Here is a 26,383-nt window from a genome sequence, read left to right on the forward strand (position 1 = left end):
TGTACATTAGCTTGATCATTATTGGAAAGATCAGGATTCTGAAATATTATTGAAGATTTCTGTGCTTTAATTCAAAACAGCTTGCAGTTCTGATTTTTAAACTTGAAAATATTTCAGTTTGCAGAACTTTGAAAGTTGAGGTGAGGAAATTAGATCAGAGATTCAAGAGACTGCAGATGCTGGAATCTGGAGCAAAAAAAACTGCTGAGGAGTTCTGCAGTCAAAAAGCAGGGTTTGACCTGCAAAGTCAGCAATTCCTTTCCTCCCAGAGATGTTGCTTGACCCATCGATTTCCTCCAGTGGTCTGTTTTAGCTTGAGAAAGGAAGAGATTTTTGAGAGGCTAATGTGGAAAAATGGACATTAGTAATTAAGACAATTTTGAAAAGTGACCTTTTCTATCTAAACAGACAAAACCCAAGTGGCATGGCAAATTGATAAAGGTGGTTAATGTGCATATGGATTAGGCAGCAAAAAGAATATTTTGTGAAAGGAAAGTGAACACATTGGGATTCTAGAAGCCATCAGTTTGACCATATGCCCAATACTAGACAGTAGGGAAGATGTGAGGGCTTCTGAATGTTTTCCAGAAATGTTGGGTAAACATGGTGAGGCCAAGAATCAGGTAAGGATTAAACCACATGGAATTGACTAACACTAGCCTTGTTTTTAAAATGTCGGTTTTGTAAATGACGTGAAGATCTCGAGCAACTGTGATAGTTTTTTTTTTCCTCAATCCAATGGCCCACAACTCTGCGTGATCCACTAATAAATGGAGATGTATCCATGATGACTATTATAATGTCCATAGTTAAATTTTGACAATGAATGCGGCACTAAGCTTTGTCTTTCAAGCCACAGTTGACAGAGCTGTCTCGTGTTATTGTTGCAGATAGAAATATTTATACTTGGCTTGGTGGTACAAGTGATCATTTGTTCTACCAATCCTTGCTGTGCAGTGTAGTTTAACACTGGGTCTAGCTAGTAAATGTTAACTTCCCCAGTTGTGTTTGAGACAACAGAAAGAAAATGGAAGAAACCTTGAGCTCGGAAGGAAAGGAAAAGTGCAGTATTTTTGACAAATATACTAAAGTTTTGAGGGAAAATAAAAAACTGATTGGAAATGATAATACATTTCGAATGTTTAACAGTGCTGAAACTTTATTTTTTTGGGAAACAACCTTTGAATCTAAATAGTACATATACAATTACTTTGTACATAACTTTTTTTCTTTCTTTTAACCAAGGCAGGTCGCGGTTGGTGTTCAGAGGATTGTGGGTCGCACACCAGTGTCAAGAAAACGGTAAGTTGTTTCACCATAACCAATTTCTGCATGCTAGTGAGAGAATGCCAACAAAGATGAAGATGAATACAGGATACTCTTTGCTGTCTGTCGCAAACTGAATTGTGTTGTAAATGTCAATGTTGTGAGGCTGCCATATGTGTGATGGTCATGAATCCAAGTATGGTGCTGAGCTGCATGTTTACTGAATGTTCTTGTGTGACTGATGGGCATGAATCCCAGAAATTACACCACACATTTATAAAGAATTAGAAGCAGGATTAAGCTACTTGGCTCCAAGTCTCTTGTACCATTCAGCAAAATTATAGCTGTTCTGATTTTATCCTCAACTCTACATTATTGTTTATCCCCACTGGCTTCTTGTATTCATTTTACTATCAAGAATACATCAATGAAAGTGATTACTGCTTTGATTCCAAGACCCTGGTCAATATCAGGCTGCGAAAGTCTATTTTTCAGGGCTTTGGGACTGTGTACTGGCCTGGGCTCTCCTGGTGCCTGAGCCTGTTTGTAATGTGCCCAAGTCATCACTCCTGGAGTCTAAAATAGGGTGCACTCGGCTGAGGAACTACATTTGAAATGATTCCATCCTTGCCCGACATCCCTTCATGATGTCAAATATAGGCCAGGGAACAAACCTCCTTATGCTCGGTACCACACTGTTATTTGTATTGCATGGATGAGTTCCCTGTAAATATATTTGACCTATTTTAGGATAAGTATTAGTATTTCAACAACCCTGCTGACTGAAATTATGGCACAACTGCAATGCAGTAAGTCACCATTTTACAGAATGCTAAAATGTATGTTTGTTTTCCATGATGAGGCCTGTTTGACTAATTAAAAAAAAGTTTAGACAGACAGCACTGTAACAGGCCACTTCAGTCCATGCTGCCCAATTTGCACCCCATTAACCTACACCCCTGGAACTTTTTTGAACTTTGGGAGAAAACCCACACACAGGGAGAATGTACAAACTCCTGACACAGTGTAGGATTCAAACCTTGGTCCGGTCCCAATCACTGGTGCTGTAAAGGCATTACGCTAACCTCTATGCAAACAGTGCTTGATCCAGTTTTCAGTGTTGGTGAGACTAAATCCTGGTTTAAATGTAAGGAGGTGAATTCAATGCAGCCTCCTGTTGACACAGAAATCTTCTTTCTATGTCTTCCTGTGATTGTATGGGTTTTATCTGAGTGCTTCAGTTTCCTTCCATGATCCAAAGATGTGCATGGGTTAGTAGGTTAATTAGTAACACAGGTGTAATTGGGCTGTGTGGGATTATGGGCTTGATGCCATACCATAATCTCTAAATTAAAAAAGTAAGTATGTTAAAGTTGGCTTTTTCAACTCCAATCAAGAATCAACTGAGACGTGAAATTAGCTAGTAACTCGCTAAGCCAATTTTGCGACTTAATGGGTACTTAAGAATTACCATTTAATTTTATTTTGTAATTAGGTGAACTTCAGGTATTTTCTATTTGGAAGAGGGAATCTTCACCCTTGTAACACTGCCTGTTAGTACAATATTAGTTGAAGGCTAAATTACTTATTCTATTTTTACATGTCAAAACCCAAACTTGGTGCCTACCACTATAGCCCAATTTGCATGTCTTGAAGTGTATGAAAGCCAAGATGACTGCTTGCTGCATGAGGCCCCAACAATTACCAATGCCTAATCATATTTGGATATCAACATTGTTCTGCTGCTTGAGTGTTTCTATCCATTGCAAAGAACCCAGTCCCAACAGGGTGTGGAAGGTATTCCGGTTTCTATGTGTACAGTGTGAAGTAGTTTTCTGTATAGTTTTAAGTTGATGAAATACTTACAAAGCACCAAGTCATTCAGAAATTTCATTTTGTTCTTTTGATGGGTGTACCATGCTGGCTCCTGGAATTTGAAGTTATGGATTGTGCATTTCATGTCTCATGTTTGTTTTTTTTTAAATAAGGTATATAAAAACAACAGGAAATGCCACCGTTGACCACCTGTCCAAGTATCTCGCAATGAGATTAGCCTTGGAAGAGCTCAGGAAAAACGAAGAAGCAAATCCAATGAATGTGGAGACAGTCAGCGAGAAGCAATACACCATTTACATAGCAACAGTGAATGGCCAGTTCACTGTAAGTATTTGCCTTACTTTTCAAGAAGTAAACTACATTTTTTCAAAGTAATGGAAAAACATCACAACTGGTGTGTATATACAAGGGGAGGGGGGAGTCACCACTGTTGGAAGAGAAGGAAGGATCAATGTAAAACAAAAGACAAATAAATCACATCTAGGAAGAGTAAACAGTTCACATTTCAGGTCAAAGACCCTTCATCAGAAATGGGAGGAAGAGAAAAAATGGATGTTGGAAATTGTCTGAAAATTTAAAAGAACAATTTTAGTACAAGGCCATTCACTAACATGATGAACCTCCATGGTGATCTAAGTTAAAACAGGCATGCTGCAGAAAATTTAAAAATGGTGTATTACCAATGATGAGATGGAGAATTGCAAGCTAATTTCATAAATGAGCAATAATAACAGCAAATCATTCCCAGTCATTCTTAAAATAACTAATCACCAGTTTAGTTTATTTGAGCAGTGGCTTTTTTGTATAATATTGTGCTTGAGTTCCTTAAACAGCTTCAGCATTGTTCAGACTGGGACTTACTTATCTATCCCTCTAGCTGCAGATCCATTCATTTTATAGGTACTTAAGCCATGTTGGAACAATTAAAATGATTTCAGCCCTGTTTTGCCTTGGTTTTCATACTAGAAGCTGTAACTGAGACTGAAAGACTATTGCTGGAGGACAGAACACATCATCAGGTGATGGTTGATCAAAATAGCTATTTCCTCTCCTGCATTCAAGATCAAATGTCAAGATGCTAACTGGAATATTGTCCAACTTGTTCACTTCGAGAAATAGAATAAGCCAAGAAAGTGTAGGCTGGCTAATAAGTCATTTGAAGTTTAAATTTCCAAGGTGTTTACAATGCGATATAATTCGTGACCTTTTTTTAAAAAAAAAAGGTACGGGACAAACAAAAATTAGTAAGCTTAAGTAGTCCATGGTGCACATTTCCTTTCAAGGTCCTTTAACATTACAAACAAAAATTGTGAATCAAATAGGCCTCTTCTTAGTTAATAAGTTAATTAAAGGTTACTTGCAAGATGACACTTCAATTGATGATGATGTTTTCTTTGTTATATTAATAATTGCTGTTGAGTCTTTGTGATCATGTCAATCTAGGCACATGCCTACATTTACTGTACCAGAGTTGGATCTTGCTGAAGCCTGCAATGGGATCAGATAAAGCATTTTCTTGGTTTGCTTTCTGTTCTTTTGTTTAAATCAGAAAGTTGGTACTTTTTGAAGGATCTACAATACTGCAGTTGCTGGTAAGATGGTGATGTTTATGAAAATTACTGTTGTCCTGTTTCCTTGCAGCTCTTGAATGGCTCTTTCTCACTCGAGCTGGTTAGTGAGAAGTACTGGAAGGTCAACAAGCCAATGGAACTGTATTATGCACCAACCAAGGAACACAAATAGATGATGACGTGAGATCACTATCTAATAAATGGAGATGGTGCTTTGATGGTGGTGATGTGTTTCTCTTCCATTCAACAGCAACCACCGTCGAGAGATGTTCTGTTGAATAAAAACTTGTCACATGTTCAGATTTGTAGATCTGTGATGTGCAAATTCACAACTGAAACATCGCAGACATGGGGACTTTCCCAAACGATTCCCCTATCGTGACACGGAGGACACAAACTCAAATCCAGGAAGTAGAAGTTTGTAGTGTGTGGCCTCTCAGTTTCTTGGGTCATAGAATGCAAAACAGGGCAATAGATCTATTTTATTTGCCTCTATCAAATTTATTCTAAGTCCAAATTTTGCAGTAAGGTTTTGTTTTAAAATTATTTTCTGTTCTTGCACCTCCCCATTTTCCAATGCATGCTGAGCTGTAATACCACTGTATTCCTTCAATGAAATGGTCATCTTTCATAGGCCAATGGTCACTTTTGACTATGAAAAATGGAGAGTGTATATATCATGGCTAAGTCCAGTCTTTTGTGTCTATCATTTCCAGTAGAGCAATCGAGTGTATGGATCCTGATTATTTCTGTGTCTAATGGTTCTAACCCAAAGGTGCGAAGGCTAATTGTGACTCAATAATACTGGGGATTAAATCTGGGGCCACCCTCTGCATTGTGTGAACCCACTAAGTTGGTGGGAGGAAAACTAAATTATTTACTTTAAAAGCACGTGTCCTTTTATCATTGCAAAGTTACGTTTCAAACAAACTTCTACTATTCTAGAATGATATATTACAGAATTTCAGAGCATTGCAAACGCAGGTCAATAGTTTGTCTTTCTGATTTTTAAAAAATCATTTTTTCATGTGAAATGTAAAATGAGTATTTATGTGGTCAATCATGTACTGGTAGTTATACCGTGAAACTATATTGTCTCTGGGCATCCACTAATTTGTACATTGATCAAGTTGAAATTAAATAATTGTTTCTTGAATAATAATTTTGGCAATTATTAATAATTACAGGCACTTGTTTGCCACTTTTTTCATACATTTCAAGTGTGGTCTTGGATCAGTTCCGAGAGGAGTGTAGAATTTGACTTCCAGTAGTGCTGAATGAGTGTTTTTTTTTTAAGCTGGATGAGCAGATTGCCAGGCCTAAGGAATGTATGATGATTTATATTCTCTTGGTGGTTGGAAGTTTAATTTGAAAGGGAGTGTCATTAATGGTAACCATGAAACTGCTGAATTACAGTTTAAAAAAAAAAGCTACTTGGGGTTCACTGTTTTTTATGGATGGAATTTTTCATTGTTTGTAACTAGACATAGCTAAATTAAAAATGACTGCAATCAAAAGCATCGAATCAAACTGCCACATTAAACCTAAAAATAACTAGGAAAAAAGTCATTGTTTGGTCAACATTATCTCTAAAATTGATCCATCAAAGTTATCTGTATATCATTGCATTTTCCTGGTTCCATCACAGAGATGGTGTTAACAAAAAAATCCAAAACAAATACTTTTTTTTGCATCTTAGATGGAAACAATAATTTGGAACAACCATTGATCTTGATTTTCAAAGTACAATAGGATGAAGGGAAAACATTCAGAGCAAACAAATCTACATTGGAATGGCAGCTCGAGACTCATCCTTGAACATTGAATTCCTCTACAGCTGCCATTTCAATAACACTTTAAAAGTTTCAAATGTGCAAGATGCTATTGCTCCATGTTAATGAATGCAACAGCAATGACACCTCTATATTTATTTTACAATAGCTTCGGTTAAGGAATATTTACTATTAATTTCTTCCTATTGTTTGGGAGCTTGCTGGATAGATTGTTCACCCTGTTTGTCACATTTCAAAAGTTATTACGTATGAAATGTTAGGAAGCCCCAGGGATGCTAGTATAACAAATGTGCATTTTTATTGCATAACTAAATATTTTGGATAGGATAAATGGGGTCCTTAAAATTTACCAACAAACAGTCCTACGTACTGGTGCATTACTACCTGCATAATGCTGCAATTGTAATGGGGTCCTTTTCCAGATGCAAGAACCTCTTCAGTTGTCAGATATTTATCAAACAACCTCAATGGACTGCTGAGCCAAAAGTACAATGAAGGCTAAGCAATTAGGTTTTCATAAATTCTAGCAGAAAATTAGGGATAAGCGGATGGAGATTGTAGAGATGGTGCTTCAAATACAAAAGCTCCATCCTGGTTTTTTTTGCCCTTCATTAACAAGTGAAATGCTCATCTAATCTATTCATTTGAAAGAAAATGACCTACCTTCAATATTTTTATACTTGTTACAGAAAAATGCGTTTGATTAGATGCCAGTGCATTTTTTCCAAGATTCAGCAGGCAACCTGTATTCTTAATTCAAGTAAACAAATATCCAGTTATCCCTTGACATGATGATACCAGATATACATTACCATTTAAGTATGATATTTATCATGTTTTTCCCAAAGAGGCTGTTTTTCTATTGCTTGATTATTGACATAATTAGAAGTATGGACAGGAACAGTTGTAGATTATTTTTCTTGTCTCAATAATTAATTTACTGAGAGTTAACACTTACAGTAGGAAATTCAGTTCAGACAAATGGACACCCTAATTGGGGAACGGCAACCAGAACTTTAGCGTCTCACAAAATTGGAAACTTCCACAAACTGATTCACAAAAAATCTAAAGTCTACCTATAAGCTCAAAACTTTCAAGACTGTGTTGAATCAAAATCTTGGTCTTCAACATATTTCCAAATACAGTATAACAGATAAATAAATGTTAGTAACTCTTTTTGAGTTTCAATTTCAACTGGCCTCATTATTACTTCACAAACACAAGATCTAAATTCAAAGCATAAAATCACTGCATGATGGAATTGGTGAATATTGGCAGTACAGAGCTAAATTCCAAAAGGAATTTTGTGATTGCTTTTTAAAAAAAATTTATAGATTTAGATTTATTGTCAAAGTACATGCATGTCATCATATATAACCCTGAGATTCTTTTTCCTGTGGGTGAAGCTTTGAAGCTTAATGAAAGAAATGAAAACAAAATATCTGCATTGCAACATACATTAAAAAAACTTTTAGACCAAAAGTTTAAAAAAAAATTTGTACATCAGAGTTGTAGCATTTCAATGAGAAGTTCATAACTGCTCCATTAATGGAACCAATGAAACTATATTTCAGCATAGAAGTCTACCTTCAGATAAGTCGGGTCCCCATTTTCATGGTTTTTTTCATATAACGGGCATATAAGTAGACCCCCAAATTTTCTGTCAGAGACTGGTGTCTGGGCCTTCCAGTGTCAACCAAACTTTGTTACTACACCCCATTGCTAAGCATCAAAGCTGTAAATTAAGCATGTAAAAAAACCAGTAAATAAAAACCTTTCCTTTTGGCCGGGAAGATGGCAAATGGTGCTGGATCCATGTCTTCAGCATCGGTTGCAGCCAGCGACGGCAACTCCATTCTCGACATCGGGTGCGGTGCCATTTGTATTGAATAAGTTGGATCGCTGCCCATGTGTGGTGGTGGGTGCAGGAACCATGGCTACGTGTCAGCTCCCAGGCAGGAGAGGCGACCTTGGGCTCTACAATTGTAAAATGTCTCAGTGGTGCGTGGTGTGGGGACGAGCTTCTGGGTCAACTTGTACATCGAGGGGCTTCTTGAGTTGAAATAGGGTCTAATTTTTGTATCCGGCATACGTCGATCTCTGATTTTTGAGTGTTTCAAGACATGACACACCAAAATGTACGATATTCAAAGCAAGAGCAACCTCTTTAATATTTACTACTCAAGGACAGGTATAAATTAAGGCCTATACCTGTGATTTTATACAAAGACTAATCAGTTTTAGAGTATTATGCACAATGATGTATTAATCTCCTGTATTGGTTCACCAGTGATACAGAATCCAGATTATAAACTACAAATCTGGCTATAACAGTTAACTTGGATCACACAGGGACATAGAAGTTTATCCTGACTCAGGTTTTACTTCTTCAGTGGACTTATCAATTTCAAGTGACCTTGGAGTGGCATCTTCTGAAAGAGGCTCTGCTGAAGTGTGACTATGAACACCAGACTGGTTGTCAGTGTGTGTTGGCACACTGTATTTCAGCAGAATGGCTTTCAGTTGTGCCAGGGTTGCATCCGTGCGGATTCCTGTTGGGTCAAAATGAGTACGGCCAACTCGGAAACCAGCTTGCGTGAGGTAGGGCAGAAATTTATTTATCCTGTAGAAACAAAAGAGCTTATTTGAAAGATGGCCAAAAAGCAAGGGCAGTTCATGAAACTACAGGACCCAATGGATTTTATCCAACATAAAAATAATAGTAATCCCAAAGAATAAATATAATTAAAGTAAAGGAAACTCCGATCTAAACTCTTTGTTTCTGTAACAATATTAAAGACATGTCAAAAGCAACAAGTTGCTGTTTTGAGCCATTGCTGCAAATTACACACGCATGTACTGCATGAGTCCTTTACGGTGTCATTGAAGTGACTCAAAAGGTTCATTACTTAATCTACACTTTTTCTATAGCTTATGAAAAGTCACTCTTAAATCCAAGCACCCCATTAAAATAATTATGCTTTCTTGAGTAGAAATGAATGAACTTCATTGTAAACAGCATTCTTGCTAAGAGACCTAAAAATAGTGAAAACCGACAATCTGAATTCATACACTTCTGGGCAGTTAGTTTATCAATATTCTTGAAACACAAGTTAATGTTTCAGATGGAATATTCAAAGGAACAGGTTACAAAAAAATTGAATCCTAATGTGTGCCCCTGAGGTTTGACCATCCACTGCACATTCAGCTTTTCCTTTGGTTCAACAGTAAGAAAAATTCTTAACCAGACAAAGGGTGCACGTTGACTCATGTACACAATCTTTCTTAAGATAAGATCCATTTGGAAATTTACAAGGTTATCCTAAAAGTTACAATATCTCACCTAACAATAAAAATAATCTAATTATTGAATGCAGTATCTTATTTTTAAAGAAATGGTATGCAAAAAAAGTTTTACAATTTTGTTCAGCAATCACCCAAAAGTGAAATGAACTTTTGTATTTGTAGACCCGTGTGGTCTGTGGTTCATATGAAAGAATGTCAGTACTGATGTACTTGCACATGATAAATCCATCTTAGATCTTCTAATCTTAATTAGGTCTTGTCTACAAAAACTTTCTTTCCTGTTCTGGTGTTTTAGGTTTCATAAGGAAGTAGGTTCTTTTTTACATTCTACCTGGTCAACCGGTACAGACTCGAAAGGCCGACGTGGCCTGTTTCCGCGCCGTAAATGGTTATATGGTTATCACTATTTTTTCTATTCTTACTTTGAGATGCATTTATTGAAGATGACAATTTAAATATTTAAGTTTGCATAATCTGACACATTAAAGGGCAAAAGTGGTAGGCTTTAGGGAGGGCTATACCCGAGAGTGAGAATTAGATTTGGAAGGATATAGTGGTGAGGTGGCAGGTGCAAGAGGCCAGAGAGAAATGAATGGAGGTTCTGAACATGGAGTGCTAAGGCTGCAGTTCCTCAATTACGAGCAGCACAAAAGGATTTTGATTTTAAATGAAAACCAATGAATCTGTGCTAGCCATCAAGCATTAACTTTTATACTCATCCAACCATAACGTATGTTATTCTCCCAATATTCTCATCAACACCATCCAGATTCTGCTCACACATGGGATAATTTACAGTGGCCCGGAGTTCATTGTCCTGCATATTTTTTAGGATGTGGAGGATACCCAGAGAGAGAATATGCAAATTTCACATCGACAACACCTAAAGTCAGAATTCTACCCAGGTCATAGGAGCTGTGATGCCGCAGCTCAACCTGCTGTACCACTATGATTCCCATGTGCTTCGGGGCTTCAGAATCATGGAAGTAAGTCATATTATGAAGGTAGAAGTACACATGGGAGATATAAATGTAAAAGCTCAGCTCATGGTTAAACAAGATGCTACCATTACAAGTGTGGGCTCAAATGAGAAACTGACCCAGTGACAATGTCATTACAATTTGTAGCAAAGAATGTAAACAACATTGTTAAGTTGGAAGAAATTATAGTTCACCTCAGATGCATGTTTGAAAAGAGTAGCAGATAATATAGGCAAGTGTGTGAATCTTTGGCAGTTAAGTTCCTGTCTACATGTATAGTCATGGCCTTGCACTGGAAAGCACAAAGAATTAGGAAGAGATCCTTGCGGTGACCCAGGGAAGATTTGGGAAAATGTTACAGATGCTATGATTATGATCAGATTAGTAAGATTTGGACCAAGGCACATTATTCTTATGAAATAGGACAGAGAAATGTTTAAGGAGGAGGATGCTATTATCAAAAGTACCAATATCTGCAGAGAGGCTGTGGAGGGATAATGCACCATGTGCCTTGTCACTCAGTGAGATACGGCATCTGATATTGGACCAAACTGTATGGTGCAGTCGGAATGCCTGAAATTTCATTGGAGGGAGGCAACAAGTTTCAGGACTACTCTTAAAACTACTGCAATGATATACAGTAGGATTATTTGAATGGATTTTTAAAAATCCATGTTCTGAAGAGATGTACTTGAAGCAGTTGTTAATTTTTTTTTAAATGAAAAATTAGCTTAAATATTCTAAAAGCATCAGAAAAGTATTGAATTGTCTCCAATTTACTGTCAGTGATGCATTTTTAAAAAAAGCTCTTGACACATGCAAATGTCAATTCCAGCAGGCAACTGAATAAAGTAGTAAAACCCATTCTGAAGATATCACAAATAAAGATATCACATAATGATTATTCAGATTTACCAGTTAAGAAAAATGCATACAAGGAGTCTACTTGAAAGATCATGAATAAAGAATGGGCAGCATTAACCTTGTATTATAGCCAACATACCTGATCAAAGTTGAAACTGCAAGCAACTGCAGGACAAGTATAACCTTAGAACAGAAGATTTTGAAAAAGTACATAAATAGAAAGAGAATCTGTGAATTCTTACTTTGGGATGTTCATTCCTCGAATACTATGCCTGTGGATGCTATAATAGAAGGGTGGATGCTCTGCAGGGATATCTCCTTTCTGACGTTTTGCTGTGTTCCCAGGCACTTCAATGCCCTTCCGCTTTTCTACCAAAGTGAAAATTGAACACAAGAAATTTTTTTAAAAATTCAGTCAAAAATGATGGTCAAATAGTCATTCATTAGACACACAGTTAAAGGAACCTGAACATTGCAACACTAAACTACTCTTGTTATTGCACGGTAGAGAGAGTTCTTTCAACAAGGTCACAATTTTTATAATAATTAGGTTTATGATTTTAGAATTATAAACAAATATTCTGACAGAATACAAAATAATATAGTAAAATCAGAGCAAGTCATTCATCAGATGCTTAATATTTCTGCTTGCTTTGGCATTCTGACATGCCATTCTAATAATAGCATGCTAATTTGAGCCTTCAAAGGTTTCATTCATGATGTAATAATCCAAAAAGTGTAATATACACAATTATACTTCAACTTTTTCCTGTTAAGAGCCCAAAAGACCCCAAAACCCAGCAGCAATAGATATTCACAACGATAAGTAGTTATTTAAACAAAAGTTGTTTTTATTTATCTTTAAACATGAAAACAGAATCAAACTTTAACTCATCACTATTAACTTAACTAACCCAACTTAACCCCCTTCTAATTCTAAGTGCACGTGTAGGTAATGTGTGTGTAAATTTAAGAAAAGTTCTTTGGATCACAGTTCAATCTCACTTCTCATTCTTCCAAGCTCTCTGGTTGCAGGCAATTCTTATACTGTGCACAGAATTTAACATGTATAAAGTTCATCAGGCTTTGGTGCTCAAAAGGTAAATGTTTACCACTCAGGAAGGTTCTTGTAGGTTTGCAGAGAGAGATGTGTTCCAGGATTTCCACAACTGAGGTACCACCATTAGTCACCTCAATGTCTTGCTGATGAAACTTGCCCCATCAGGGTTCACCAGATGATAACCTCTTTCTTTCAGGCTACCACAGGGTTCCTTTCTGTTCCACTTATTCCAAGAGAAACATCAGACAGATAGCACTTCCAGCCATCTGCCACTCTGGAGCTTCTGTTTCAATCCCAAGCTTCTCCTGGCTGACACTGTTCAGTCTCTCCCTCTCTCTACATCTGAGATTCAAACTCCCAGCCACATGCCCTCTCTCTCTCACTTGAAAAACCCCCTCCTTCTCCAGCAAACAATAGGAGTCAGTCTTCTGCTCCCATCTGTTGTCTTAGGTAAATAAACCTCTCAATGACCTCTGAGTGAGCACTTTGCAGAGAGGTCAAAAGCCTTGCAAAAAGGTCCAACACAGCCAACCTGACTCTGGTCCATTCATTTCATGACATCATTTCAATTAGCATCTACTTTTGAAATGTGCATAGCATTCTCCATAGTTTTTGTAAAGAGACTGAATATGATTTCTTCGGTATTTCAAATAAGATTTGTTTTAAAATGTGTGTATGTATGTAACCTACTCTAATTTTACCAATTTATCTCCCAAATGTATTTACAAATATTCCATCATAACTGCCTTAAAGGCAAACAAAGAATTGCTATGAGCATTGCCCAGTGTCCCTAATACTAAGAAAAAGTGAAGCAAAAGAGAGTCCCTTCAGAAACTCTGAGTGTCTGTGGATTTGCCTTGAGCGCTCCTGCAGCCCCCGTGCCCTGGCAGCCCCCGTGCCCTGGCAGCCCCCGTGCCCTGGCAGCCCCCGTGCCCTGGCAGCCCCCGTGCCCTGGCAGCCCCCGTGCCCTGGCAGCCCCCGTGCCCTGGCAGCCCCCGTGCCCTGGCAGCCCCCGTGCCCTGGCAGCCCCCGTGCCCTGGCAGCCCCCGTGCCCTGGCAGCCCCCGTGCCCTGGCAGCCCCCGTGCCCTGGCAGCCCCCGTGCCCTGGCAGCCCCCGTGCCCTGGCAGCCCCCGTGCCCTGGCAGCCCCCGTGCCCTGGCAGCCCCCGTGCCCTGGCAGCCCCCGTGCCCTCGCAGCCTCTTGTTCAATCATTGGTAACCTGGGCTCAGGTCTAAACCTCCGATACAATCAAGAAGCTCTCTTGCCCTCTTGAATCCTGGTTCCCATGAGCCAGTCTCCAGAATGCCCTTGAGTGCATTATTAGGATATGCATCTCCTCAGAAACAGGCTATATGACCCAACTGATCTCCTACTATGTTATGTTCCTCATGAGTTTACTCTGTCTAGCTTCTTCTCTATAATTTACACAATCTTACACTCCTTTCTGTCTAGCTCCTGCTTCAATATAGCGTTTCACATTTTAACCACTGAATAACTGGATTAAATCTATGTCGCTGATTTTGTTTTGTTCTCCATCATAAGACAGTGCTTCAATGTCTAGTTCACAGCACTCCAGAACTTTTGAGCTTCCATTAGATCATTCCTTCAGTGTTCACGTTTCTGTTCAGTGTATTAGAGCTGCAGCGACTTAGTCAGTTACTTTAAGTGGAAAGATTTATACCACAGTATCAAACATAGTCATCATCTCTGATGCCGCAATACTCGGGCAAAAAGCATAAATATTGTCTCTCTAAATGTTCTACTGGGCTGTCCAAATTTCAATCTCACCTCTCAACATCCCTGGTTAGGTCCAATGGAACAATTGACACAGGAATGTTTGAAGGGGTTGTTGACAAGATGATCTAGGCAGACACCAGTGTCACCATTCCACATTTTTGCCAGGGTTTACTCTTATAGTCTTGCTTTTCTGAAACACCCAAGAGAAAATGGGGGTGGGGGGTGGTGAGGGGATTTGTCTATAGCTACATTTTGGCTCACAAGTGCTGCAGCATACTCAGAGGGTTGAGGAACTGACCATTATTTGCCTGTAGGGCAAACCTACAAGTGCCCTGAAGGTTTGGTCTGGCACTGTGATGGGGCCCAGTTCCCATGTGATGACATATTGAGCCACAACAGACAGATTGCCAGAGAGCCTCTGTGCTGACCAGGGGAGACTTGCTCACCGGACTCTCTATAGGATGACAAATGCACCAGTACACAGGAAGCAAAGTGAGTGGCACACTGGCTCATTCACCAGCACACAAGGCATACACCAGCCTGCAACAATACACCTTCCCAATGTTTGGTTTTGCTGGTTTTGTTCAACTCCAGAGTTCATTAAATGGCCTTGGTGCAAACATGATCATGGAATCATGAAACATCATCAATTTTAGAGACAAGGCAAAAGTAAATGATTTTAAAATCAGCATTTAATCAAGACACCTTGATATCATTGAAGCCAGAAGGCAAAGTTTTTCTTATTGTATCTTGGCACACAAGAATCTGAATTTATTGTCATGAACACATCACAAACTTCTTTGTTTAGTGGCAGCATTACAGTGAAAATATTGATATAAATTACATTTCAAAAATAAATAAATAATGGAAGAAAATAGGAGAAAGAGAGGTGATATCTGTGGTTCATTGTCCATTCAAAAATTTGATGGCAGAGGGCAAGAAGCTGCCCTTGTACCACTGGGTGTTCTTCAGACTCCTATCCTTTTTCTTGATGGTAGAATTGTGTAGAGGGCATAGCCTGGGTTATGGAGTTCCTTGAAGATGGAGGCTGCTTTCTTAAGACACCACCTCTTGCAGATGTCCTCAATGGAGGACGTCGTTGGCCAAGTTAACAACTCTGAAGTTGACAATTGATGGATAGACACAGGACAATTGATTTTAACTCAGTTATTCAGAAAAAGCTTTTTTAGCCTCATTGCTACTTGGGTTTGGTGTAAATACGCTGAAGTTCTAGACATCAGTAAAAACATAAAATTTTTGAGGCTAACTCCCCCCATTGCAGCTGTCTTATTTCATTTTATTTTTTCCCAAAGTAGTTATTGAGCATGAAAAGCCAGTTTGTATTAAAGGTTACGGAGAGAAGGCGGGGACAGGGTACTGAACTTTAAGATCAGCCATGATCTCGTTGAATGGCGGAGCAGGCTCGAAGGGTCGAATGACCTACTCCTGCTCCTATCTTCTATGTTTCTATGTACACATTGTACAGATGTTTTTTTTTTAAAAACACAAAAACCAACACACATAAATAGTAACATACACCCTCAGATACATGTCCCTCTCTCCCAGACCATCTTGGCACCTTCCTTGACAGTATCATTGGTGTATTACTGATTGTACTGATACGACCATCTCACAGTTAGTTATTTACTCTGAAAGCACTTGTAATTCAGAGAAATAACAAAGGGTTGCCATTTATGGACAAATTTTCTGGTGCACCCTCTTAATTTGATTTTCTCCACTTTAATAAAGAAACTGATATCCTTAATCCATTGTGTACTAGAAGGACCGTCTGCAAAGAGCAGACGATGCCGCTTTAGTTGCCCATTCAGAGCCAGCTGTTTTGCGGAAACTGCCAAAATGTTTGGCCTGGAAGTCAGCCTGAAGAAAACTGAGGTCTTCCATCAGCCAGCTCCCCACCTTGACTACCAGCCCCCCCACATCTCCATCGGGCACACAAAACTCAAAACGGTCAACCAGTTTACCTATCTCGGCTGCACCATTTCATCAGATGCAAGGATCGACAACGAGATAGACAACAGACTCACCAAGGCAAATAGCGCCTTTGGAAGGCTACACAAAAGAGTCTGGAAAAACAACCAACTGAAAAACCTCACAAAGATAAGCGTATACAGAGCCGTTGTCATACCCACACTCCTGTTCGGCTCCGAATCATGGGTCCTCTACCGACATCACCTACGGCTCCTAGAACGCTTCCACCAGCGTTGTCTCCGCTCCATCCTCAACATTCACTGGAGCGCTTTCATCCCTAACGTCGAAGTACTCGAGATGGCAGAGGCCGACAGCATCGAGTCCACGCTGCTGAAGATCCAGCTGCACTGGGTGGGTCACGTCTCAAGAATGGAGGACTATCGCCTTCCCAAGATCGTGTTATATGGCAAGCTCTCCACTGGCCACCGTGACAGAGGTGCACCAAAGAAAAGGTACAAGGACTGCCTAAAGAAATCTCTTGGTGCCTGCCACATTGACCACCGCCAGTGGGCTGATATCGCCTCAAACCGTGCATCTTGGCGCCTCACAGTTCGGCGGGAAGCAACCTCCTTTGAAGAAGACCGCAGAGCCCACCTCACTGACAAAAGGCAAAGGAGGAAAAACCCAACACCCAACCCCAACCAACCAATTTTCCACTGCAACCGTGTCTGCCTGTCCCGCATCGGACTTGTCAGCCACAAACGAGCCTGCAGCTGACGTGGACATTTACCCCCTCCATAAATCTTCGACCGCGAAGCCAAGCCAAAGAACTAGAAGGACCCCAATCAGATTTCTGGTGCAACAAGGTTAGACACCTGGCTAATAGGGATGCAAATGCTTTTATTTAATTTTAAAGGATACTGCATAGTATCATATCTATAAATGCCATCCATCTTTGCTCAGTTCTCTGATGCTGGAAATCAATCTCAATTTTTGTTCAGACAGAATCCAGGATTTCAGTACCAAAATTACCCAAATTTGACAATATTCACAGCGCGATTTTAACAGTCAACGTATTGTCAATGTTACAATATGGCAATACAATTCAGCATCTGTTTACTGCTTTGCAATCCGTATGGTTGTAGTGAACAAAGAAGGATGGCAAAACAAAAAGAGCTTATATCATGTTGCTTTGGAAATCTCAATTGTTAAAATGAATATTTACCTTGTCCAGAATAAGTTGTTGAGCTTGATTCATCAACTCCAGATTTATGAGAGGCCAAGGTTTTAATAACAACTCCACTTTCTTCTGTGGGTTGAAAAGAAAAGACCAATATAGAAATAGGGGAAGCATGGTTAGTGTGGTGGTTAGCACAACACTATATTATAGTGCCAGCGATCCAGGTTTGAATCCGGCGCTGTGTGTAAGGAGTTTGTACATTCTTCCAATGTCTAGTGGGTCTCCCCTGGGTGCTCCAGTTTTCTCTATCATTACAAAGATGTATTAGGTTAGTATGTTAATTAGCTACATGAGTGTATGAAATCTAAATTAAATTTAAGAAATAAATTAATTAAGTGTTGGGAGTTGTCAGACATTTCCCCTTCACAAATAGTTCAGTGCCTTGCCACCTTGAAAGGTGATATTTCCCATGGCTAGAATATATTTTCTGTTATTGTATCGGTGAAAGATGACTAAAGATGCAGGACGGTTACAGTAGTGATTCCCTTACAGAAGTGGAAAGATCCAAAGGGGGGTGGTGAGGAAAAAGGGGGGTGGTGAGGAAAAAGGGGGGTGGTGAGGAAAAAGGGGGGTGGTGAGGAAAAAGGGGGGTGGTGAGGAAAAAGGGGGGTGGTGAGGAAAAAGGGGGGTGGTGAGGAAAAAGGGGGGTGGTGAGGAAAAAGGGGGGTGGTGAGGAAAAAGGGGGGTGGTGAGGAAAAAGGGGGGTGGTGAGGAAAAAGGGGGGTGGTGAGGAAAAAGGGGGGTGGTGAGGAAAAAGGGGGGTGGTGAGGAAAAAGGGGGGTGGTGAGGAAAAAGGGGGGTGGTGAGGAAAAAAGGGGGTGGTGAGGAAAAAGGGGGGTGGTGAGGAAAAAGGGGGTGGTCCAAACCTTTAGTCTTGTAATTATTCAGTCTGCAGCACAGTTTAACGAAGAAGCCAGGGCAGTAATTTCTGGCCAGACTTGGGGTGGCAGTAGTGAAGAAAATAAATTGCAAAAAGGCGTAATCGCGAGAGCTGGTCTCAGTAGCTGTCATGTTGTACTGGCATCACTAGCACCCAGCTAAGTGCCGCCACCACCCCCACCCCGCTCAGCGCCGCCACTGACCACCCCCACCCCGCTCAGCGCCGCCACTGACCACCCCCACCCCGCTCAGCGCCGCCACTGACCACCCCCACCCCGCTCAGCGCCGCCACTGACCACCCCCACCCCGCTCAGCGCCGCCACTGACCACCCCCACCCCGCTCAGCGCCGCCACTGACCACCCCCACCCCGCTCAGCGCCGCCACTGACCACCCCCACCCCGCTCAGCGCCGCCACTGACCACCCCCATCCCGCTCAGCGCCGCCACTGATCCCCACCCCGCTCAGCGCCGCCACTGACCCCCACCGTGCTCAGCGCCGCCACTGACCCACACCGTGCTCAGCGCCCCCACTGACCCACACCGTGCTCAGCGCCGCCACTGACCCACACCGTGCTCAGCGCCGCCACTGACCCACACCGTGCTCAGCGCCGCCACTGACCCACACCGTGCTCGGCGCCGCCACTGACCCACACCGTGCTCGGCGCCGCCACTGACCCACACCGTGTTCGGCGCCGCCACTGACCCACACCGTGCTCGGCGCCGCCACTGACCCACACCGTGCTCGGCGCCGCCACTGACCCACACCGTGTTCGGCGCCGCCACTGACCCACACCGTGCTCAGCGCCGCCACTGACCCACACCGTGCTCAGCGCCGCCACTGACCCACACCGTGCTCGGCGCCGCCACTGACCCACACCGTGCTCGGCGCCGCCACTGACCCACACCGTGCTCGGCGCCGCCACTGACCCACACCGTGTTCGGCGCCGCCACTGACCCACACCGTGTTCGGCGCCGCCACTGACCCACACCGTGCTCAGCGCCACTAACCCCCCAACCCGCTCAGTGCTGCCACTAACCCTCCTATCCTGCTCAGCACCGCCACTAACCTCCCTATCCTGCTCAGCACCGCCACTAACCCCCCTATCCTGCTCAGCACCGCCACTAACCCCCCTATCCTGCTCAGCACCGCCACTAACCCCCCTATCCTGCTCAGCACCGCCACTAACCCCCCTATCCTGCTCAGCACCGCCACTAACCTCCCTATCCTGCTCAGCGCTGCCACAAGCCCCCCTCCCCCCATGCTGTTGTATGGGGGGGGGGGGGGGGGGGGTTAGCAATCGGGATTTGTCGTTGAGGCCAAGGGGGCGGCAGCCTGTAAATGTTTGGGAACCACTGGGTTAGCGCAAAGCTGTTACAGCGCTAGTGGGGTTCAAATCCTGCACGGTCTGTGAGGAGTTTTGACATTCTCCCCCTGTCTGTATGTGTTTCTGCCGGGAACTCCAGTTTCATCCTTTTGTTCAAAACGTATTAGGGGTTGTAGTTCAATTGGTTGTAATTGGGCAACGAGGCTTGTAGGTTGAAAAGGCCTGTTACCATGTTGTATATCTAAATTTAAATATTTATAAGGTAGTTTATTCTGGTATTAGCAGCAGGATAAGTTGCTCACCTGGTGTTTTCATTGCAAGAAGGGAATATTTTATAACCATCTCAACAAGGAGAAAGGGCTTTTGTTTAATGTTTCTTGCATCTGTGACAATGAAGCTGATTCACTGTGGTGGTTAAGTCTCAGTTTAGAATTTAAACCAAGAGCATCCAAAACTTATAGTTGCTTTGAAGCTGCAAAGTGATGTAGAATCAACTTGGTTCAGTGTAGCTGCAATGCAATCAGCATATTGCTCTGGAAACTGCAGTGCCAAAATAAGACTAGACCAGAAAGGATTACATTCAGACCAAATCCCAAAATGTGTGTATTAAATCAGAAGAGAAAATATATTATCAAATGTAATAATATCAAAAAATTGAAAATTTCTTATTTAAAATTGATCTCATTGTTTATTTTGCTGATGTTGGGATCAGTAAAATCATTTTTTTTAGGGGACTGAGCAAGATCAACCTGTCACAGACCTTTGGGTTGTTTATACAAGGGCATTTCAGAAACAAATCTTCACTCAAAGACAATTTTTGAAAACAAGGGATGAAGATAGAGACCAAAAATAATTCATTCATTACACTAGTGTTCAAATGATGGTAAATTTGCAGGGCCAATCACTAAACCCGTGATTAGATTAGACTTTAAATCACTTTAGCCTATTGGCTGGTTAAATACTATCTGAACAAGACTATTCAGAATTGTTTTATTTTGTTTTCATTGTTTTTTCCACTGACCCTCAACTATGGTGATGCACTCTAATATCACACTTATAACACTGTTTAAAACAGTGGCATCAGCCAACTGCATGGTGCCAGCCATAGCCTTCTACATGGGTCCAAAACTGCAGATTGAGAGCTTAAATAGCTAAATTATTTCTCACCAATGTTTTCACATTTCCTCTCTCTTCAGGAGGAATGCTGGAATTTGGTTCAAAAGCCCCAACCCATTTCAGTTACGGATAAATCTGGAAACTCTTCACAGACGAAGCTTAGAAAAGTCAGGTCACCATGCTTCAGCTTCATAAGAACCACCGTAGCTGAGCTTGAGCTCTTTTCCTGATGTCCACACAAATTCTTATAATTCGGACTTGCGATTCTTGTTCAAAGTACATTAATGCTAGTTATAGCTTTGTAAATGTCTTGATTAACATTATTCAACATCAAGTATGAACTTTTAAGTCTGTACAGCTTATTTATGCACTCTTTTACTCATTGAGCTTCACTTTAATAACTTTAACTGGGAATGGCTACAAGTCTTCCAGCAGGGGCCTAGAAATTAATTTGTGCGTTGATTTTCAAAATCATCACTAAAACTGTATCAATGACCAAACTGACCTTGACTGCTGTGGCTCATTGGCCCAAATATTGAATGATGTTTCAATGTTGTGCATTCAGATTCACAGATGAGGTTCTTTAGCAAAGGCTGGATGTCTTCAATTCCATGTTGGACAGCTTCGAACAACATTCTCCTCAAGAAGCCAGTGTTAAATAATGACCCTGACCTAGAGGTTGAATAATAAGCAAGAAACGAAAGTTGGGGTGAGATTTCTATTGGTTCCGCAGATAATGAACAGAATGTGATTTGAGTACCACATTACCTTAAGCAAATAGATGCGTGAAATTTGTACAGATAAGGAGGATAAAGCAACTCAGCAGTTATATATAGAAATTAATAATTCTGAAGAACTGATGGAACAGTATGTTTGATTTAATTAGCCACTATTGAATTATGTACATGATCAATACTGGAGCAGTCTCTTCATCCACGATGCCTGCATCGAATATGATGCCAAATTAAATCAAATCTCTTCTACCTGTAGGATTCATATCCTTCCATTCATTGCATATTCATCTGTCTATTTAAAAGTGCCTGCCACATTGACCACCGCCAGTGGGCTGATATCGCCTCAAACCGTGCATCTTGGCACCTCACAGTTTGGCGGTCAGCAACCTCCTTTGAAGAAGACCGCAGAGCCCACCTCACTGACAAAAGGCAAAGGAGGAAAAACCCAACACCCAACCCCAACCAACCAATTTTCCCCTGCAGCCGCTGCAACCGTGTCTGCCTGTCCCGCATCGGACTTGTCAGCCACAAACGAGCCTGCAGCTGACGTGGACTTTTACCCCCTCCATAAATCTTCGTCCGCGAAGCCAAGCCAAAGAATACCCTGCAGTCCATTCCCTAAACCTACAGCTCTACTTACAAAAATCTTCCCTTGCACATTTCCTTTGAACTTCTTCCCCACATCTTAAATGCACATCCTCTAGTATTTGATCCTTTAATCTTGGGAGGCATCAAAACTGACGGTCTACCCTATCTTTGCCTCTCATAATTTTATAAACTTTTATCAGTCTCCCACAATCCCTGATACTCTGGAGAAACCAACCCATATTGATCCAATTTTCCTATAACAGGGTTACCAGAATTACACATAGTGCTACTTAACTAAAATTTAATATAGCTGCAGCATACTTTACTCTTGTTCTCAATGCCCTCACCATTGAAGGCAAGTTTGCCATGAACTTGCATGATTACCCTTCCTACTTCCTACTTACATGGCCACTCTCAGGCAGCTGTGGACATATCCCCAGATCCCTCTGCACATAAATGCTGGAAAGAGACTTGCCATTAATTACATAATTTCCCCTTACATTTGGCCTCCCGAAGTGCAACTCCTTACACTTGCTAAGATTAAACGCCACCTGTCATTTCTCTGTCTGTATATGCACTATTTTTATAGCCTGCTGTATCCTTTGATAGCCTTCTCCACAACCCACAACTCCATCAATCATCTGCAAACTTAGTAACTCACCTTTCTACATTATATCAAAAATAACAGGGGTCGAAGAATAACATCTTTCCGCCACAACTTGCTGCATTTTTGACTCCAAACATCAATTCATCTGCTTATTTTCCTCCAATGCAAATAAAGATAAGCTGTCACACAAGGCACCTAGCAATTTCTGTGCAACAACTGCCCTTCACCAATCACCCTGTACAGATGGTTTCTATAAAAGAAACATACAGGTATTGTTTACATCTGTGTTATATGCTTCAAAAGGAGAAAAAAAACATGACAATACCCAATCATATAACACAAATGAGTGCATATGAATGCAATATGATTATTCATTCACCATTCACTACAGCTTAAAATTTTAAGCAATTAGAGAAAATCTTATGCTTTGTAGTACAGGTACAGTACCCTATAATCTGAAATGCCTGGGACCAAAAGTGTTTTGGATTTTGGAACAATGCTGGTCTGTTGTTGGTCCCCACACTAATCCCACCAGAGACAGCCCGTCACCAGTCCCCACACTGATCCTACCACCTTGCTCCCCCACACCCCCAGTGGCCTGCTGCTGGTCCTGTTGCCCTGCTCCCCCCGCTGTTGGTAAATACACTAAAAAAAATTATCTCAATATTCCCTGCTGAAATGCAGTTTTTATTTTGGGGGGGGTAATCATATGATGGTGGTCGGGTCAGGTGTGGAATTTTTTTCCACTTGTGACATCATGTCAGTCCTCAAAAAAGTTTTGGATTTTGGGTCTTTTTTGTTTTCAGATTATCAGGGATGGGGTACTGTACCAGAATCTGAAATGCAAAAAAATTGCATACTTTTTAAAAAATTCTCAATGTTGGTTTTCGAGAGGCACAGAGTCTGAATTTTTCATGTACTCTGATACTAATACTGGTGTTTCAGAGATTTTACAACTCAAATGGAAAATCTCTCTGCTTGGCATTTGTAGTTAAACCTAAACATGTGTACAAAGAGCACTTATCTGTGGTGCACATAACAAACCTTCTGCTTTTGTGTAAAATACTTCACATGAAGAGTTGCCTGCAGATGCACATGACCAAAAAACACTAAGGTCAAATGGAATCTGGATTAGACGATGCCAGTGCTTACATTATACTGGTTTCCTTTCAGTAAAATATAAAATCAGACAAAATAAAATTCACAAGGATAAAAAGTAACCAAAGCCTGTCACTGATACAGGAATTTTACTATCCAAGTTCTAAAATTAAAATGTACAGAACAGAAAAAGTAAAAATAGTTATTACATGAATAAACACAGGGAGTTTATAGTATAGTATAATTAAATATTAGATAACAGCAGAATACTTCAATACTAAATGAGTCAATTAGAACAATGTCCATCCTTTCCCCAGATGATCTATATTGAGGCAGTGCTGGCCAAAAACAAGAATAATTTTTCAAATCCTACAGGGGAATTACAAAAAAAAAGAACTAGTGATTTAAAACTTGATATGTTGCCAATACCTTTGCATCACTTCCTTGTGGTATTAATACTTGGTTATATTTTCTAAAGTAAAAGTTTGGTGCAGCAAAAGCAGAAGCTGCAGTCTGGTCCATTCATTGTGGCCATAACAAGGGTGAAGCAATGGGCTGGAGCATCTCATTCAAATACAATTAAGAACAATTTCCCAACTTCACACTATAGTTAGATGCCTACTTATCCACTTTATTGATTTTTTTCGATTTCTAAACATTGCTAGTGTAAGTAGTATGAAATCTTTCAAGCTTCTTTGGTATTAATTGTCCATAATAGTTCAGATCTCACTGGAATACTACGCAGCTGTAGAATGCTTAGCAGTTCAGAAGGCTGGCCTTTTAGTGCACAATGGTGATTGACACGGAGTTATGGGAAAGCAGTAGTGAGAGAAGGGAGGTGAAGAAAGAAATCTCTGGGTTCTGCTCTGCAATGGCTGAAGACTCAGGCCAAAATCAGAAGACCAGAAAACTCCTGCAGAAATGCTTATAAAAGTGGGAGAGGAAACAGGTGAGAAGAATTCTGAGAGAGAAATGAGCCTCTTGGTTGGAAAGCAGTGAAGGAGAAAGGTGAAGGAAAAGATCAGGTTCTCAAGCAGAGGACAACCAAATATTGTCAAGTCTCTGGCTCACTCGCCCTTTCTTCTACGGCTTTCTTATAGTTCTACAGTGACATCAGGTTTTGGACAACAGGAACGAAGGATGATGGAGTGCTGCAATGCATTTTTTTTTAAAATGAGATATTAAATCAAAGCCCCATCTGTGCTCTCAAGTGGATGTAAAATTCTCATGACATGGTTTATGCTACAAAAGTTAGATGAACAGGAGAGTTATTCAAGCTTCCTGATTAATATAACTGAAACAACATTCTGATCATTATCACATTAATGTCTGTGCAACTGGATGCATTTTCCCACGTTAGAGTGGTGACAACCTTCAAAGTCTGTCATTAACTATGAAGCACTGAGATATCGCTTTGCTTGATTTCACACTTTAGGAAGGTGCTGTGTGGTTACTATTAGTGCAAACCTTACAGCCTTAGCACAACTTATGATTTCAAGTCCTGATTTTAAAGTCTTTAACCTTGCTTCATTTGGACTCATTTCCTTTTTACTGGTTGGTCTTGTTTAGATTACATCACTTTCTAGTTATTTGAAGAGATCTGTCATTGTACAGATGAATAAAATCTCCAACTGGAGATAAATGCAATTTAAAAGGAAAGTTACAAATCTAATATGGGTCTCCACAATGGGGATCTTGGCCATCTTTGGAAGTACATAATTTTGCCACTTACCACATCCACATTTTAACGTGGCACAATGTGGCCATTTCCTTTTTCAGAAGAGATGAAGAATTTTGCATGATAGGAGTGCGCACAGTTTCAAATGTTGCTTGCAACTCTTTTGTATGTGGGCACTTGACACAACAGCTACACGGATCAAAGGGTTAAGCTGCACATTACTCTAACATTGGCAAAGTTCTTTGCTGGAGTAGAGAGAAGAAAAATATTCCTCAAGCCAAAGGAACTCTAAGTGTTGGACAAATTCATTCAGGACTTAGTGCGAGGCTAAACTAGAAGGTGAAATTTTATTTCAAGTCCTTATTTTTCAGCAACAAACATACCACAAAGGTCCAAGCTCTACTGCAGTTTTTCCTGGCATACTTCCATGACAATCACAGGGCAGCTGACGATATGCACTCTCTGAAAGGAAAACAGAAAAACTGTTTGAAAACAGACGACCATTTGTCACTAAACAAAAAGCTTATTGCAGGTAAGTTTTCAGGGCACAGACAGTGTTTGTATTGTATAGGTTTGACTCAAAACTTAAAGCCACAAGACCACATTCAGTAAATGTTTCAAACATTAGAATGCACATGTAGAAAAGTAATAAATCTCTCTGCCTCTAGGAATCTGCAAATGCTACCTGTAAAAAAAAAAGAACGAACTCTCCACTGATTTGAAGAAATGTGAAACTCTAAACATACTTTCAAATCTAGAAATTCTGCCTGATGGGA

General features: G+C 40.7%; 2 protein-coding genes across 5 annotated transcripts in view; one reads left to right on the forward strand and one right to left on the reverse strand.

Moving 5' to 3' along the window:
- rnf2 (ring finger protein 2) overlaps positions 1–4,889 on the forward strand; it is a 61,015-nt gene extending 56,126 nt beyond the window's left edge. For both annotated transcript variants that reach the window (XM_069938179.1, XM_069938180.1), the window contains exons 6-8: positions 1,246–1,302; positions 3,255–3,426; positions 4,744–4,889. In XM_069938179.1, coding sequence (XP_069794280.1) covers positions 1,246–1,302; positions 3,255–3,426; positions 4,744–4,845 — 331 coding nt within the window. In that variant the 3' untranslated portion in view covers positions 4,846–4,889. The remainder of the gene's footprint in view (positions 1–1,245; positions 1,303–3,254; positions 3,427–4,743) is intronic.
- Positions 4,890–8,605: 3,716 nt separating this feature from the next.
- Positions 8,606–26,383, reverse strand: part of trmt1l (tRNA methyltransferase 1-like) — a 65,201-nt gene continuing 47,423 nt past the window's right edge. For all 3 annotated transcript variants that reach the window (XM_069938169.1, XM_069938170.1, XM_069938171.1), the window contains 5 exons: positions 25,991–26,069; positions 21,408–21,574; positions 17,568–17,651; positions 11,859–11,985; positions 8,606–9,089 (listed from right to left, as the gene is read on the reverse strand). In XM_069938169.1, coding sequence (XP_069794270.1) covers positions 8,831–9,089; positions 11,859–11,985; positions 17,568–17,651; positions 21,408–21,574; positions 25,991–26,069 — 716 coding nt within the window. In that variant the 3' untranslated portion in view covers positions 8,606–8,830. The remainder of the gene's footprint in view (positions 9,090–11,858; positions 11,986–17,567; positions 17,652–21,407; positions 21,575–25,990; positions 26,070–26,383) is intronic.

The sequence above is a fragment of the Narcine bancroftii genome, chromosome 5 (assembly GCF_036971445.1).
Source record: "Narcine bancroftii isolate sNarBan1 chromosome 5, sNarBan1.hap1, whole genome shotgun sequence".
Lineage (NCBI taxonomy): Eukaryota > Metazoa > Chordata > Chondrichthyes > Torpediniformes > Narcinidae > Narcine > Narcine bancroftii.